Genomic DNA, 14524 nt, shown 5'->3' on the forward strand with positions numbered 1-14524 from the left:
GTGGTGGTTGTGTGTGTGTGTGTGTGTGTATGTCAGTGTGTGTCAGTGTGTGTGTGTGTCTGTGTGTGTTCGCGTTTTACAGATCGATCGAAGTAGCAGCATCTGATCACTTCGCTTCATTAATGAATCCAAAAACAAAGAGACTGCAAACGTTCCAAAATTCAGAATCAAAAAACAAGAAAGGCAAGTTGTTGGAACGTTGTTATTGACAAAAATACGTTCAATCACAAATATATCGTCCCAACGGTCTTTTGAGTGAACAGACAAAAAAGTAGTCACAAAAAAACTTAGCTTGATGTATTTATTATTCATTATATCAATTTCAAATTGTACATATAGAGGACGAGGTGGCCGAGTGGTTAAGGCGATGGACTGCTAATCCATTGGGGTCTCCCCGCGTGGGTTCGAATCCCATCCTCGTCGAACTTTTTTAATTTAATTTTATTATAAGTTTTTTGTCATTTCTTTTCTAGAGTCGGTGTGTCTCTGTCTGAGTGTTTGTGTGTCTTTGTTTGTGTGTTAGTGTTTGTGTGTGTGTGTGTGTGTGTCTGTCTGTCTGTCTGTCTGTCTGTCTGTCTGTCTGTGTCTGTATGCCTGCGCCTGCCTACCTTTCCGACTGATTGGCTATTGGTTTGTTTGTCTGTCTGTTTCTCTGTCTGTTTATTTCTCTGTTTGTCGTTTGCTGCGCTGTTACCATTTTGCCCGGAACGCGCGTTCAAAAATAGCTAACTCAAACACGGACATCTCAAACGTGATTTTGACAGATAAGCCAAACTCTAAACACTGTCGGAGAGACAATTGTTTTATTTTTGCTTGAAAAACACGTCAGGAAGATAAACATATTTTGTCACGGCTATAATTATCCTACGGAAACGAACACGTCACCTGTTTTTGAGTATGCGGGGAAACTGATGACGTGTGCCGCAATCATCTTCTTGCCAACACCCTCAGACCTAACTCTTGGGGGTCCGACGTTGAAATCCTTGCGGCTGCCAGCATGTTTTAAACAACTGTTGCAGTGTTCAAAAACGAGTGGCTCTCATACAAACCTCTTTTTCTAATCGAAGGAAGAGATCTTTGTGAAGAGCAAATCTACCTGAGGAATGTAGGGGAAAGGCTCCTAATATGGACCGGCTCCTAATATGGACCACCTCCTGTTCTGACAAACTAACGGCGCTAGAGCGCTCAAAACAATTTCATTCGCTTTATTCACCCTCTCTGGATAAGTTGCACATGTCAAAACAGTTGCAGAAACACAAACCTAAAAACCGTTATGCTTTTTCGCTTTTTTTTCACTTTTGGCAGCGTTCACTCTAAATTTGCCGCCTAAAACGGACTCGTTTCTGTCCACAGCCAAAGCTTTCATAACACAAAAATGGCTATATATGACAGCAAAGACAGTATTTGTTACATTTTAACAGTGTGTGCCCCGAGTTTCTACTGCAAACAAAAAATAATAGCAAAACTTCAAAGTATGTGTGAGTCCCCTAATATGGACCACCTTCAACAAATCGAAGAAAATAAAACCTAAAGGCTATTTTAATTCATTCATTAAGAAGCTTGCTGAAAATAACCTATAACTAGCCCTCGAGATTTCAAAAAAATATAACAAAATTAATAGTCTTTTTTTTTTGTGGAAGTTGATAATTTCACTTATTTTCACTCTGTTTTTGATAAGCTTCTTCAGTTTCCTGGTGTGCTTCAAATAATGCTCTCATCAACCCGAAACAGCTAAATCTAAAGCATATTTGAATTAGTCTGACTTGCACACTAAGTTGTATCATGTTATTTTGAAGTATAGGGGGCTTTTTACAGTGATTCGTGAAGGCCGCTTCACTGGTCCATATTGGGCGCCCAGGCTCCTAATATGGACCATTTGTGATTTTTTGTGTATTTAATTTTTGCTGAAGGTCTATCAGAGCTATTTCACTCTAATTAGGCCTAACGGTTAAACTAAGAGAGAAGGACTACCAACCACAAAATGAAACTTCTTCGCAAGAAAACAAGCTAGTTATCAGCAATAAACAAAAAGTGGTCCATATTAGGGGCCCTTCCCCTATGTGCTTATTTTGAGCGAGTGGTGAAGATCAAACCACAATAAACATGCAGCGAAACAAAACATTTGCCTACAATCTATGTTTACGGAGATTTGATCTTGATTTATGACCACAGAGACAAATTGTCTAATTTTGTTTCTTTTTTTAATGGAGAGGGTTTCATTAAACATTACATTTATTATGATTTACTTGGAATCCTTTTAACAAAAGCGTAGTTGCTTGTTTGTTTGCTTAACGCCCAGCCGACCACTGACGGTGCTGCTTTGACATATAACGTGCGCCACACACAAGACAGAAGTCGCAGCACAGGCTTCATGTCTCACCCAGTCACATTATTCTGACACCCGACCAACCAGTCCTAGCAATAACCCCGTCTAACCCCGTTTGAATGAAGCAGCCACTAGATTGCCAATTTTAAAGTCTTAGGTATGACCCGGCCGGGGTTCGAACCCACGACCTCCCGATCACGGGGCGGACGCCTTACCACTAGGCCAACCGTGCCGGTGTAGTTGCTTGTGGAATCTTTGGTTTTGTTTCTGAGATGTGTCACTGTTTTCACCATTTATTTTTACAGTTGGCTTTGAGGTATTGATAAAGCCCCACTGAAGAAAGCACTTGTAACTTGTCACTGTTTTGATCTTATTCATTTAAACACACACACCAGAATTTACCCGATGCTCCCCAGCATGTCGTAAGAGGCGACTAACGGATTCTGTTTCTCCTTATTATATTTAGTCAAGTTTTGACTAAATATTTTAACATCGAGGGGGAATCCAAACGAGGGTCGTGGTGTATGTGCGTGTGTGCGTGTGTGTGTGTGTGTGTGTGTGTGTGTAGAGCGATTCAGACTAAACTACTGGACCGATCTTTATGAAATTTGACATGAGAGTTCCTGGGTATGAAATCCCCGAACGTTTTTTTCATTTTTTTGATAAATGTCTTTGATGACGTCATATCCGGCTTTTCGTGAAAGTTGAGGCGGCACTGTCACGCCCTCATTTTTCAACCAAATTGGTTCAAATTTTGGTCAATTAATCTTCGACGAAGCCCGGACTTCGGTATTGCATTTCAGCGTGGTGGCTTAAAAATTAATTAATGACTTTGGTCATTAAAAATCTGAAAATTGTAAAAAAAAATAAAAATTTATAAAACGATCCAAATTTACGTTTATCTTATTTTCCATCATTTTCTGATTCCAAAAACATATAAATATGTTATATTCGGATTAAAAACAAGCTCTGAAAATTAAATATATAAAAATTATTATCAAAATTAAATTGTCGAAATCAATTTAAAAACACTTTCATCTTATTCCTTGTCGGTTCCTGATTCCAAAAACATATAGATATGATATGTTTGGATTAAAAACACGCTCAGAAAGTTAAAACAAAGAGAGGTACAGAAAAGCGTGCTATCCTTCTTAGCGCAACTACTACCCCGCTCTTCTTGTCAATTTCACTGCCTTTGCCATGAGCGGTGGCCTGACGATGCTACGAGTAAAATGGCATTGCGTTCAGTTTCATTCTGTGAGTTCGACAGCTACTTGACTAAATATTGTATTTTCGCCTTACGCGACTTGTTTACCCTTGTTAAGTGTTTCTTGTATAGAATATAGTCAATTTTTGTAAAGATTTTAGTCAAGCAGTATGTAAGAAATGTTAAGTCCTTTGTACTGGAAACTTGCATTCTCCCAGTAAGGTAATATATTGTACTACGTTGCAAGCCCCTGAAGCAAATTTTTGATTAGTGCTTTTGTGAACAAGAAACAATTGACAAGTGGCTCTATCCCCTCTCCCCCCTTTCCCCGTCGCGATATAACCTTCGTGGTTGAAAACGACGTTAAACACTAAATAAATAAAGAAAGACACACACACACACACACACACACACACACGACACTGTTTTGATCTTATTCATTTAAACACACACACACGCACACACACACACACACACTAGACACACACACACACACACCACGCACAGAGTCAGAGAGAGAGAGAGAGAGAGAGAGAGAGAGAGAGAGAGAGAGAGAGAGAGAGAGAGAGAGAGAGAGAGAGAGAGAGAGAGAGAGAGAGAGAGAGAGAGAAACATTCCAAGTGAATTTACAACTTATCCTGAAAAAAAACCTCGCTTAAGCCGAACTGCAGGGTAATTTCTCGGGAAAGGTTTGGCTTATCTGAACTGGGATATGCACAAACTCGGATAAGCGAAACGATTTTTCATTCCCCGGGCGAGTTCGGCTTAAGCGTGTTTAACTGTATTACAAAACTGATTTTTAAAGTGATCATTTGCACGGCACATAATCATCAATCAGGTAGGATGAAAAGCATTGACAGAAATGTTATCATCTTTCTAAGGATGTCATAGACCGTTCTCCATTGCTTAGAAGCGATAGAACAGAATGAAATATATTTCCTTTTTAGCTTCAGAAGAAACTCAAAGTTTAGTAGCCGGAGGGTAAGAAAGAGTCCTCTCCCTTGTCTATCAGACTCGAGGGTGTGCTTAATCTCGCTTATCAACCCACACACTGACACAATTAAGACAAAAACTATGAATTATTGATGAGCGTTGTGTAATTTAAGGGCTGATGAATAAGGTCACTAGTTTTTGTTCAATATTTGGCAGCTTCTTGTCAATGCTGAGCATCACACTTGGGTCTTGCGTTTCTGACTTATTCTAGGAAATAGCAACCTAGCACAAGAAGGTCAACGACAACCAGACCGAGGTGCCCGAAGTGAACGTGGGTGCCACATAAGCGGGTGAGAACAAACCGCGGGATTTGATTCGTTGAAATCCAACAAAAATCTCTGCATGCCGAAATAATACGCACCACTTCTGTCGCCTTGCTGAGGATACCTGATTCCACAATGACTCAACACAACGACAGGTACCTGCTGTAAGACCGACATTAATTCTTCTGCTGCCAGTCGATCTTATTCTTTAGGCAAAAAACAAAAAACAAAATAGTTGTGGTTACGGTAACATAGCCCCAAAAAATAGGGTAGGTAGGTAGGCAATCACTTTTTTTTTTAAACTTTTTTTTCTAATGTGTACAAATTAAACCTACTTGACATAAATAAACAAACATAAATAAATAAATAAACAGGGAAATAAGTGTGCGACACGGGCGCTTTCGCTTTCATTGCGTTTTTTGCACTGTTTTTTTTTTTTTTTTTTTTTTGACAAATGTAATAAAAAGTTATAGGATCGGCCCCTAAAAATAGGGTAGGTCGGGTTACCGTAACCACACCTATTTTTTTTTTTTTTAGGCCTTAATGACCCCAGACTGGCAGTGAAGAGCGTACAGCAACAATAGGCGCTGTCGACTGGGGGGATTTGATCAACGTGCAACCCGCTCTTGTTACTGCTCTGGCAATCCCTTCTTCAAATATCCATGATATCTGAAAGGCGATACAATACACACTGGTACGCTTAAGGCCGGTATTAACTTACGTTTCGTTGCAACAGTGGTTTCCAACGGCCGTTGTTTTCAAAAGGTTCGTGTGTCCTTATTTGTGAGCTATAACTTTCTGGATATGATAATAACAATAAGGAGAGCTTTATATAGCGCGAACCACAGTAAAGTGTGCTCTCCGCGCTTTACATATTAACTATGAAAAAAACAAATAAAAAATAAAAAATAAACCATACTATTTAAACATATAAGTAGCTCTGTGTACTCTGAAAACCCAACTTTTAATTGAGAATGATATTCGTTGTCTTTAATTTAGCAGGACACCTTATAAAGCCAAATGAATGATCTAATCAGTTTCAACTAGATAGGCACATGAGTAATGCTGCCAACATCATGATATACTAATGTCCGGATTCTCTTAAACCCACCACTTGCTGTCCAAAATTCAAAAGCAAACCTATATCGGCGGAATATGATCACGGAAGGCAATTTTATTATTGTATGTACAATTTTGTTTAATTGACATCTAAACGACTTCTTTTATAGACTATCGGTCAGACATCCAGAAAGGGACTAACGCATAACCTTTCAAATTTGACACGACGTACACTAAACTTGATAGTACTACCAAAGTTAATCCCTTCTACTATTGCAGAGTTCGTGTGGTTAAATCGACGTGTTTTGTCTTCAAAATAGTTGTGTTTTGCGTATAACGCGTATGTATAAAGCATAGTCATTATACAGCAATGGGGTTTACAAAGGCTATGAACGGTTTTTAACGGTTTTAACCTAAACAATTTAATTTCAAATAGTGTGATTGTGCAGACGTGCAATAACGTCTTCGTTTTGTGTTAAAAAAGTAATACAGTTTCAAAAAAATCAAAACAACAACAACAACAACAACAAAATCAAAACATGAGACCTTTATGATACAACATTTAGTCCAACAAATCTGCACAAGTATCAACAGTAGGTAGAGTGTATGAAACTCGCACCATTACAATTTAAAGATGGCTTCAAACCTGTGACCATGTTTTAGACTGATATATATGTGTGTCACGCTCAGTTCAGTCACATCTCCCTAACGAGAACAGACACGACTGTTTTAGGTCAATCCTTTCACGCGGATCTGTCAAAGGTGAGTAGCATTTGAAACACATCATCCTCTTCCATGGCTGTCTAAGTGTGTGCCTGAGGGAAATATCCCTTGATGGCAGGTTTAGCATCGCTGGTATGCAGAGCCCGAATCGGTGCAATACCGCCTCGGTACTGTGGAAGCTTTTGGAGTAGCCTACAGCAATTTGCTGAGCAGATTACAATTGATGCGTGAGAAGAAACGTTAACTTGACTTGTGAAGTCGTTCTTGTATAAGCGGAAAGTGTTTAAACGCACATCTTTGACAAAAGTAATAGAAAGTGACAAATTGATGAATGAAAAGAAATATGTAGATACTTTTGTTGGTAAAATGAAAGGGTAATGACAAATATTATGCTGAAAAAAATATAGTCAAAATTTCCCTTGCGACTTCCATTCGAAAGCGACCACCTACCCATAACAACCATAGCGACCACCTGTCTATAACCGTGACCACTTTTGACCGGTCCTTATGGTGGCTGTACAGACAGTTTCGACCGGATATCACTCTTGGCCTGCTACATGAACGCATTCGCTGTATCTTTTCTCATTGCTGATGTCAGTGATACTCCCTTGCTGTTAGTGTACAAACAACCTGTAGCAAGATTTCTACACCAAACAAAATATTAGAAACACAAACTGCAGCCAAAGTTACAGAATCATCTGGCAGTTTATTTGCGCTTTCGTATACAAGCTTGGAGAATTTCAATTACAACTAAATAAAATATTAGAAACAGAACGCTGCAGCCTAAAAGTTACAGAACCATCTGGCAGTTTATTTGTGCTTACATAAAGATGCTTTTGAGAATGTCCATTACACCAAACTAACAAGATATTAGAAACAGAACGCTGCGGCTACAGTTACAGAATCCTCAACTGGCATGCGTTTATCTGCGCTTGAGTTAAAGATGCATGGAAAATTTAAATTACGATCAGGTCACGTTCAGGTCGCGCATGTTGCTGTCCGCGTTTCCGCTGCCATCTTAGTCTGTCTAATTGGCACATCAGTGACTGTCTCAAAAAGCTAAGCCTCTTACGCGCCAAGCTAGGAGGATTACGTGAAAGCGACTGAGGCAGCGAGAACAGAGAACCGCCGCCTTAGGAAGATGTCACCATTTTCATCATCCTGCAAATAGCACAGCCATGCCATGGGTGACGGTGTCAAATTCGCACCCTCCTGATTCTCTGCCCATCATAATTGGGAACTCCTGCCAAGGGATCCTAAAAGACGGAAATGGTGCTGGATCAGACTCTCTTAATACAACATACTCGGTCAGTACAACCTCCCAATAACAACACCTTCCTATAAGGACACCTCCCGTTTTCCGACCACATTTCTTGGCACCCCATCTCCATCCCTCCGACGTGCCCCAGAAACTTGAAGATTAAGCGCGGTCAAGATTGTTGTTGTTGTTGGTGGTGTTGGTGTTGGTGTTGTCGTCGTCGTCGTCGTCGTCATCGTCGTCGTCGTTGTTGTTGTTGTTGTTGTTGTAGTTGTGTAATATAGAGTAGTTGTCCTCACAGTCTGTGGAGACTGTAACTCAAGTTAGTTATGGCTTGCTGGTCAAGCTCGTAACCTCAACGCCAGAATGTCAAGGAACGCAAAATCCTGGAAATTTGGTCGAGAGTCAAATTTTTTTAAGGCAGCAAAAGGTCGTGGCTGTAGAAGTAGTATTGTTTTCATTTCGACCAAATCAGTCCTTGACCTTTTTTAAGTCAACGTTCTTTTTATATACTCGATAGCTTAATTGGCACCGTCAACATTCTACGGATAATTTCTAGCTTGTCCTTTTAATTCGGTCTCTGCATGTATTTTGGAGCTCGACTTTTTGTCGTAAATCTGTGATACATGTATATGCCAGGCTGCAAACGAATACATTAGAAACTGCAAGTAGCATTTTAGGTAGAAAGATACATGTGGAAAATCTGTATAGATCCTACAGTTAAAAAGAAGTCGCAAGCGTGCTACATAATAAAATGCCTGCAGAGTTTTTGATTTCTGCAGTGTATTTGTGAAAAGTGACAAGAGTGTGAATCTGACCCCTTCGGTATTCCATGTGTTGTGCAGATACTGCCACGTGCACCGCGCTACTTTATCAGGACTGAGTGAGCAAGGACTTAGGAAAGGGAACATATGCGTCAATTGGACGATCCGGTTTAAGTGACCAACGTTGCAGAAGACACCGTTGCTGGGATGCAGAACTCTCTAGATGAATTGCATTGACGTATTTCCGTTTCAATACTGAAAAATATGTAAACATTCAGTAATAGCAGTATCAGAAGCAACTGTCAGTTTGTGGAGTTAAGACGAACGATCCACAAATGTTGTCTGTCACGGAAATAAAAAACCGTAGGTACAAAGCTTTGTGGTTGAAACACAACCCTCGAAACACTGACTGGAAAATATCAACAGTTTCGTTGTGCGTGGAATTTTGTGTCCATTTTTTCAGTGCTTCGAACCCGACGTGGCGATAAAGTCAATCGGGCCAGAGACATACATTGATTCTATCTATGTCTCTGATCGGGCTAATTATGAAAACCTGGACGAGACAAAGGGTTATGATCAAACACGACTTCTTCGGTCAAGAGCAAAGTGGGCGAATCAACAATGACGTCATCTTGGTTTGTGCAGTATGTTGTAGTTATCAAGAAGTTGGCTGCTTCTTAAAGGAATTGGTCGCAGATTTCTTGATAGAGGATATGCCTTTCTGTGCCATATTTTTCACATCAGCCGAAATGGATGAATAAACGGATAGAACCAAATGAAAGCGGCAGCTATGAGACAAAGGATCAGAACAGAACTGATATACTTGTCACTATTTGACATGTGTCTTTTCACTTAATTTTCTTTTTTAAAGTTTGTACACAAGAAAACAACAACAACAACAACAACAACAACAACAACAACAACAACAAAAAGAAGAGGAAGAAGAAGAAGAAGAACAAGAACGAGAACAACAACAACAACAACACACACAAACATGGCTCTGAAGCTCCCCGTGTTGAGCCGTACGACAAAAAAGGAAGACGTGGATACGTGGTTGACTAAAACCGCCAGCACACAACCAAACACTTCTAACCGTCGGAGTGTTGAGCACCCACGGCAGTTGAAAATCGAGAGGAATGAAGAGAATGCAAAAGCAGACACTGCCGTGCCGGAGAAACACCCGGAGACTGCAGGCGAAGAAGAGGAGGAGAGTTCAGAATATGGTTAGCCTATGTTACCGTAAACAGACTATTTTTTGTGTGTGGCCTTATATGTGTCCAAAATAGGAAAACTTGATCCAGAAAGAAGTGTGAACGGGTATACGGTGATCTATATAAATGTTGCGCTATATAAATGCTCATTTATTATTATTATTATTATCATTATTATCATTATTATTATCTAAGAAATAGTCTACACAATAAGAGAAATACATGTACCTATGAGGTCAGTATGTCGACCCCATGTTTTTCTTCAAGCAGACCTCTCCAAAGTGAAAGACTTAGTGCCTCAGAGGCAATGACCGGAGTCTTGTTGTTTTACCTGTGTCAATTTCGACAGGCGTACCATCCAAGTTTGGCTGCCGCCCATTTGTACCTGGGGCTATAATATATAGCCTATCACCGTGGTGTCTGGGTCTACTTGTATCTCTGTCGGGGGATCATCATCATATGTGTTTGTGCGTATGTGCGTATGTGCGTGTGTGTGTGTGTGCGTATGTGCGTATGTGCGTGTGTGTGTGTGTGTGTGTGTGTGTGTTTTCTTGTATTCTCCTTAAACAGCATTTGATTGTTTATATTTATTCACGATCTAGGCAGTTTCAAACTTTGCAATTCCGATGCGTAAGAGGACGAGGTGGCCGAGTGGTTAAGGCGATGGACTGCTAATCCATTGGGGTCTCCCCTCGTGTGTTCGAATCCCATCCTCGTCGATCATTTTATTTTAATTGAAGTTTCTGTAATTTTCTTTTTTTTATGTTGAAGCCATTGCTTGCGTCAGAAGTACATTATAATAAGTCGTTAGCGACCATTACATGTGTAGTCGACGCGCTGAGATACAATCGCCCATTAGGCTTTTCCCAAAAGTCGATGTTACTACAAAAAATAGAACGGGTAATTCTGGGAAACCGTTCACTGGAAGTACTGATAATTATGCAACCCTTTGATCCGATCTGTAATGCATCTCTCAAATCCTGTGGAATGAAATATGATTAATAAAATACAACAATTACGAGTTCAGAAAATAAAGAAAAAGTTGAGAAAAAAATGTAAAGATAAATGTCGGGCGCTCTACCCATTGAGGTAACCCGCCTCACCGTCCTCCGGGGTGTAAATAGAAAATTTGACTTCGAATATTACACGTGAGTTCTCGAGCATGTGTATCATCATCGACTCGTCGTTTTCCGAGTTTGTCCGTTCGTATTTGTGTACTATATGTTCTGTCGATATCACTGTTCGAGGTAAGTTATGTTGATAACTGACCCTCATTCTGATAATCATCGGTCCACGGCTATTGCCAGTCAAGTTCTCTCTGACAGCATGCTAAATTATTGCGCGAATCTATCAAAACAAGAATACAGAATTATCTCCCATATGTTTTTCGCGAGCACTGATCTAAATTTGAGATCGTTGTTCGCGAGACGAAAATGATTGCAGATTGGCCGACTTCGACAGTGATCTCCGTTCTGTTCTTCACAGTTATGATAAAGGCATCGTTCTAAGGTCAAAACAAGTCGAAATTTTGAGACTGCTGTCGGAAGGAGACCGTGATATATGGTTGCATGACTGAGTCTCAACTGCCTACAGAAAAAATCGTCTGCTCCGGCGCGCGCCGAAGCCAAAGTTGATTATCACGCAGGGGCGGACGAGGGGGGGTTTCTGGGGGTTTCCGGACCCCCCCCCCCTCCCAGCCAAAAAATAAAAATATTTTTGTGTGTTTTTTTGGGTTGAGTTTCAATTTTTGGGGTATTAATCAGTGACAAAATCTGCTGCCTGAAACTGGTAATGATCATCCTCAGAATGCACCAGATTGCACCATTTTGCATCCTTTTTTTCAAAATGTTCCGGGGGAGCATGCCCCCGGATCCCCCTAGCAAGCTAGGCGCTTCGCGCCGTCGGCTCGGCGCTTCGCGCCTTCACACACATATCTTCACAATATACTTTTGGAAACCCCCCCATAAAATGAACTGATCCGCCCCTGTCACGTGACACTCAGTTAGAGTTGTTTGCACAGTAAATACATCCGCGAAAGATAGCTCGCTTGAAACTGTCTTATATATCAATTCTTTTGTAATTTAAAAATTACACAACACCATGAATAATCATTATCGACGATCGCGAATCTGCTTATATCCATAACACATTACGAAAAGCTCTAAATATGTAAAAAAAAATTCGATTTCCTCTCCAGAGAAGGAAAACCAAGGGATAGAATGAAACCCGAAGGGAAGTAACTCTTTTTTGACCAGAGTTCAGGATGAACTGACCCTATGCTCCCGTTGACTGCGTATCAGTTTGGAAAGCAAACTCATGTAGCATTATTTTAAAGTGTGACCGACAATATGTTGCCGGGCCCGGTAGTCCAGCTCCGAAATGCATTGACCAATCGCCTTAAGGCGCTGGTGTCATTTAGTGAACGGATTTGCCTACCCAAAATTCCAAACGCTTTTGAAGATTTTGAAGATTTCGTTCGGGACGATGACGCCCTATGGCCGGTTTATTATATAAAGAGAAGCAAGCGGTTAAAAACGGGCGTGGACACGCAATGAAGGGGGTTACTAACTTATAAGATCATATACCTATGCTTGCGTGAATATCATATCATTGCTGCGCGCGGTGAGATTTGTTTCATAATCTCGAGCCTTGTTACTAGTTTCAAACTTTGTAGCTTTATTGCATGTGCTTGTCGTAAGACGTTCTGTGTGCGTGTCTCTCTCGCCTCTTCATTCACGATTTAGGCACTTACAAACTTTGTTATGGACATAAGACGAGGTGGCCGAGTGGTTAAGGCGATGGACTGCTAATCCATTGGGCTCTGCCCGCGTGGGTTCGAATCCCATCCTCGTCGAGCTTTTTACCGTTCTTTGAACGTGTTATTGCTAACTACAACTCCATTGGGGTCTTCCCGCGTGGGTTCGAATCCCATCCTCGTCGATCTGATAATTATTTGATCTTTTTGTAATTTTCTTGTCAAATTGTTGTACGTAGTGATATGTTTTCATTATCTCTATTTAGCCTTTTGAGTTTCAACTCCACTAGCTTGATTGCATGTGTTTGTTGTACGATGTTCAAACACACAGAATATACACTACCAATAAAGTAAACCAGCATTATAATACCAAAATAACAGGATGTTGTTTTGTTTTGTTCGTGAAAATTTGATTTTATGCCTTTTGTGTGGATTCAGACGCCTCAGGTATCCCACCGCAGTTTCTAGCACGTAACGCTTACAAGACACGCTCTCTTCCCGAACCGTGAAATTGATTTCCGACTTACAATATTTGCAAAAGGTTCAAGGGAATATGCATCATTAAATATAACTTAGATAAAATAAATTTAAAAAAAATCTTCTACATTTCCAGCAGAGAGCGATGACGTGCCGGAAGTTGCGCAAGAGGAACCAGAAGCTACGCCCTCCATGAAGACGTACAGTCGAGCTGCCAAACGTCTTGGAGTTATCCCCCTTCGCAAAGTGCTGTCGGAGTTGTGCAAAGACCGAATGTGTTTTCGCAACCTGACACTCACCACACGGGACATGAAGGCTCTGTGCACCGCTCTGCTGGTGAGACGATGATGATGGTGACGATGATGAATGACGACGACGAGGACGAGGACGAGGAGGAGGAGGATGATGATGGACGACGACGACGACGACGACGATGATGATGATGATGATGATGATGATGATGATGATGATGATGATGATGATGATGATGATGATGCCCACCTGTTGCACACGCACAAGGCCGTTCAGGATAGGTCCAGGTCTGCCAGGGCAACCATAGGGTAATACGGCGTAGCATGGGATAGCCAAGAAGAGAAACTGCGGATGTGATCAGCGGTCAGAGAATTTTAAACAGAAGGGGCTTGATACTTATAGGAATTTTTTTCGTATTTTGTGTAGTTTGAAGACCTGCTTTTCCGAGCTTTGCAGTATCGAGGATAGGTATTTGGGAAGATGGTACCAAAGTCCCGAAATGCGCTTTATAAGATGCCGTGAGATTTGCAAAGATCCTGATGCAACCATGCCCGGTTTTGCCCCCTAAAACCTTTAGATATGAATCAGGGACAATACAATATTGTCGCCTACAAAAATGTATTTCGCTTCACTCACGATCTAGGCATTTTCAAACTTTACAAAAGCCTTTCGTGAGAGGACGAGGTGGCCGAGTGGTTAAGGCGATGGACTGCTAATCCATTGGGGTCTCCCCGCGTGGGTTCGAATCCCATCCTCGTCGATCTTTTTATTTTAATTTATATCTTTTTGTAATTCTTTTTTCTAATGTTGAAGCTATTGCTTGCGTCACGTAGCTTAAAGGCACATTAAGCCTCCCGTAAACCATCACAGACACTGTCAGGCTTTTACACACAGTACAAACACCCTTCCACTTGAACGATAACCAAACGGGAACATCCTGGGTGCCCTCCGTGAAGAGCGAGCAATTTTCAAAGAATTTATTTTTGCGTGGTTTATATTACCCCGTGCCATCGTGAACCCGTGTGATCAAGTTTCCCTTTTTCACAATGTAGTCGTCAGTAAGTAATTTGAATGCGACTCGCTGTGAGCTTATCTGCACGTTATTAAGTATCACTAATGCACAAAACAAACGGCTGTGGTTCACAAGAACTCTAGCGATGGCTTTTGACTGTTCAGAGGAACTGGCGATAGGTATGAACCGTCGTCTGCTACGAGAACCACGACCTTGTGTGACCC

General features: G+C 41.0%; 1 protein-coding gene and 4 non-coding genes across 5 annotated transcripts in view; all 5 read left to right on the forward strand.

The window, feature by feature from the left end:
- Positions 1–341: 341 nt before the first annotated feature.
- On the forward strand, positions 342–423 carry Trnas-gcu (transfer RNA serine (anticodon GCU)). The gene has a single exon. It is a non-coding gene; the product is annotated as a tRNA-Ser (tRNA).
- A 9164-nt stretch (positions 424–9587) lies between these two features.
- Positions 9588–14524, forward strand: part of LOC138969608 (leucine-rich repeat-containing protein 74A-like) — a 30827-nt gene continuing 25890 nt past the window's right edge. The window contains exons 1-2 of the mRNA XM_070342466.1: positions 9588–9816; positions 13173–13372. Of these exons, the coding sequence (XP_070198567.1) occupies positions 9588–9816; positions 13173–13372 (429 nt within the window). The remainder of the gene's footprint in view (positions 9817–13172; positions 13373–14524) is intronic.
- Trnas-gcu (transfer RNA serine (anticodon GCU)) lies at positions 10442–10523 on the forward strand. The gene has a single exon. It is a non-coding gene; the product is annotated as a tRNA-Ser (tRNA).
- Positions 12577–12658, forward strand: Trnas-gcu (transfer RNA serine (anticodon GCU)). Its single transcript has one exon. It is a non-coding gene; the product is annotated as a tRNA-Ser (tRNA).
- On the forward strand, positions 13967–14048 carry Trnas-gcu (transfer RNA serine (anticodon GCU)). The gene has a single exon. It is a non-coding gene; the product is annotated as a tRNA-Ser (tRNA).

The sequence above is a fragment of the Littorina saxatilis genome, linkage group LG6, assembly GCF_037325665.1.
Source record: "Littorina saxatilis isolate snail1 linkage group LG6, US_GU_Lsax_2.0, whole genome shotgun sequence".
In the NCBI taxonomy this organism is placed as follows: Eukaryota; Metazoa; Mollusca; class Gastropoda; order Littorinimorpha; family Littorinidae; genus Littorina; species Littorina saxatilis.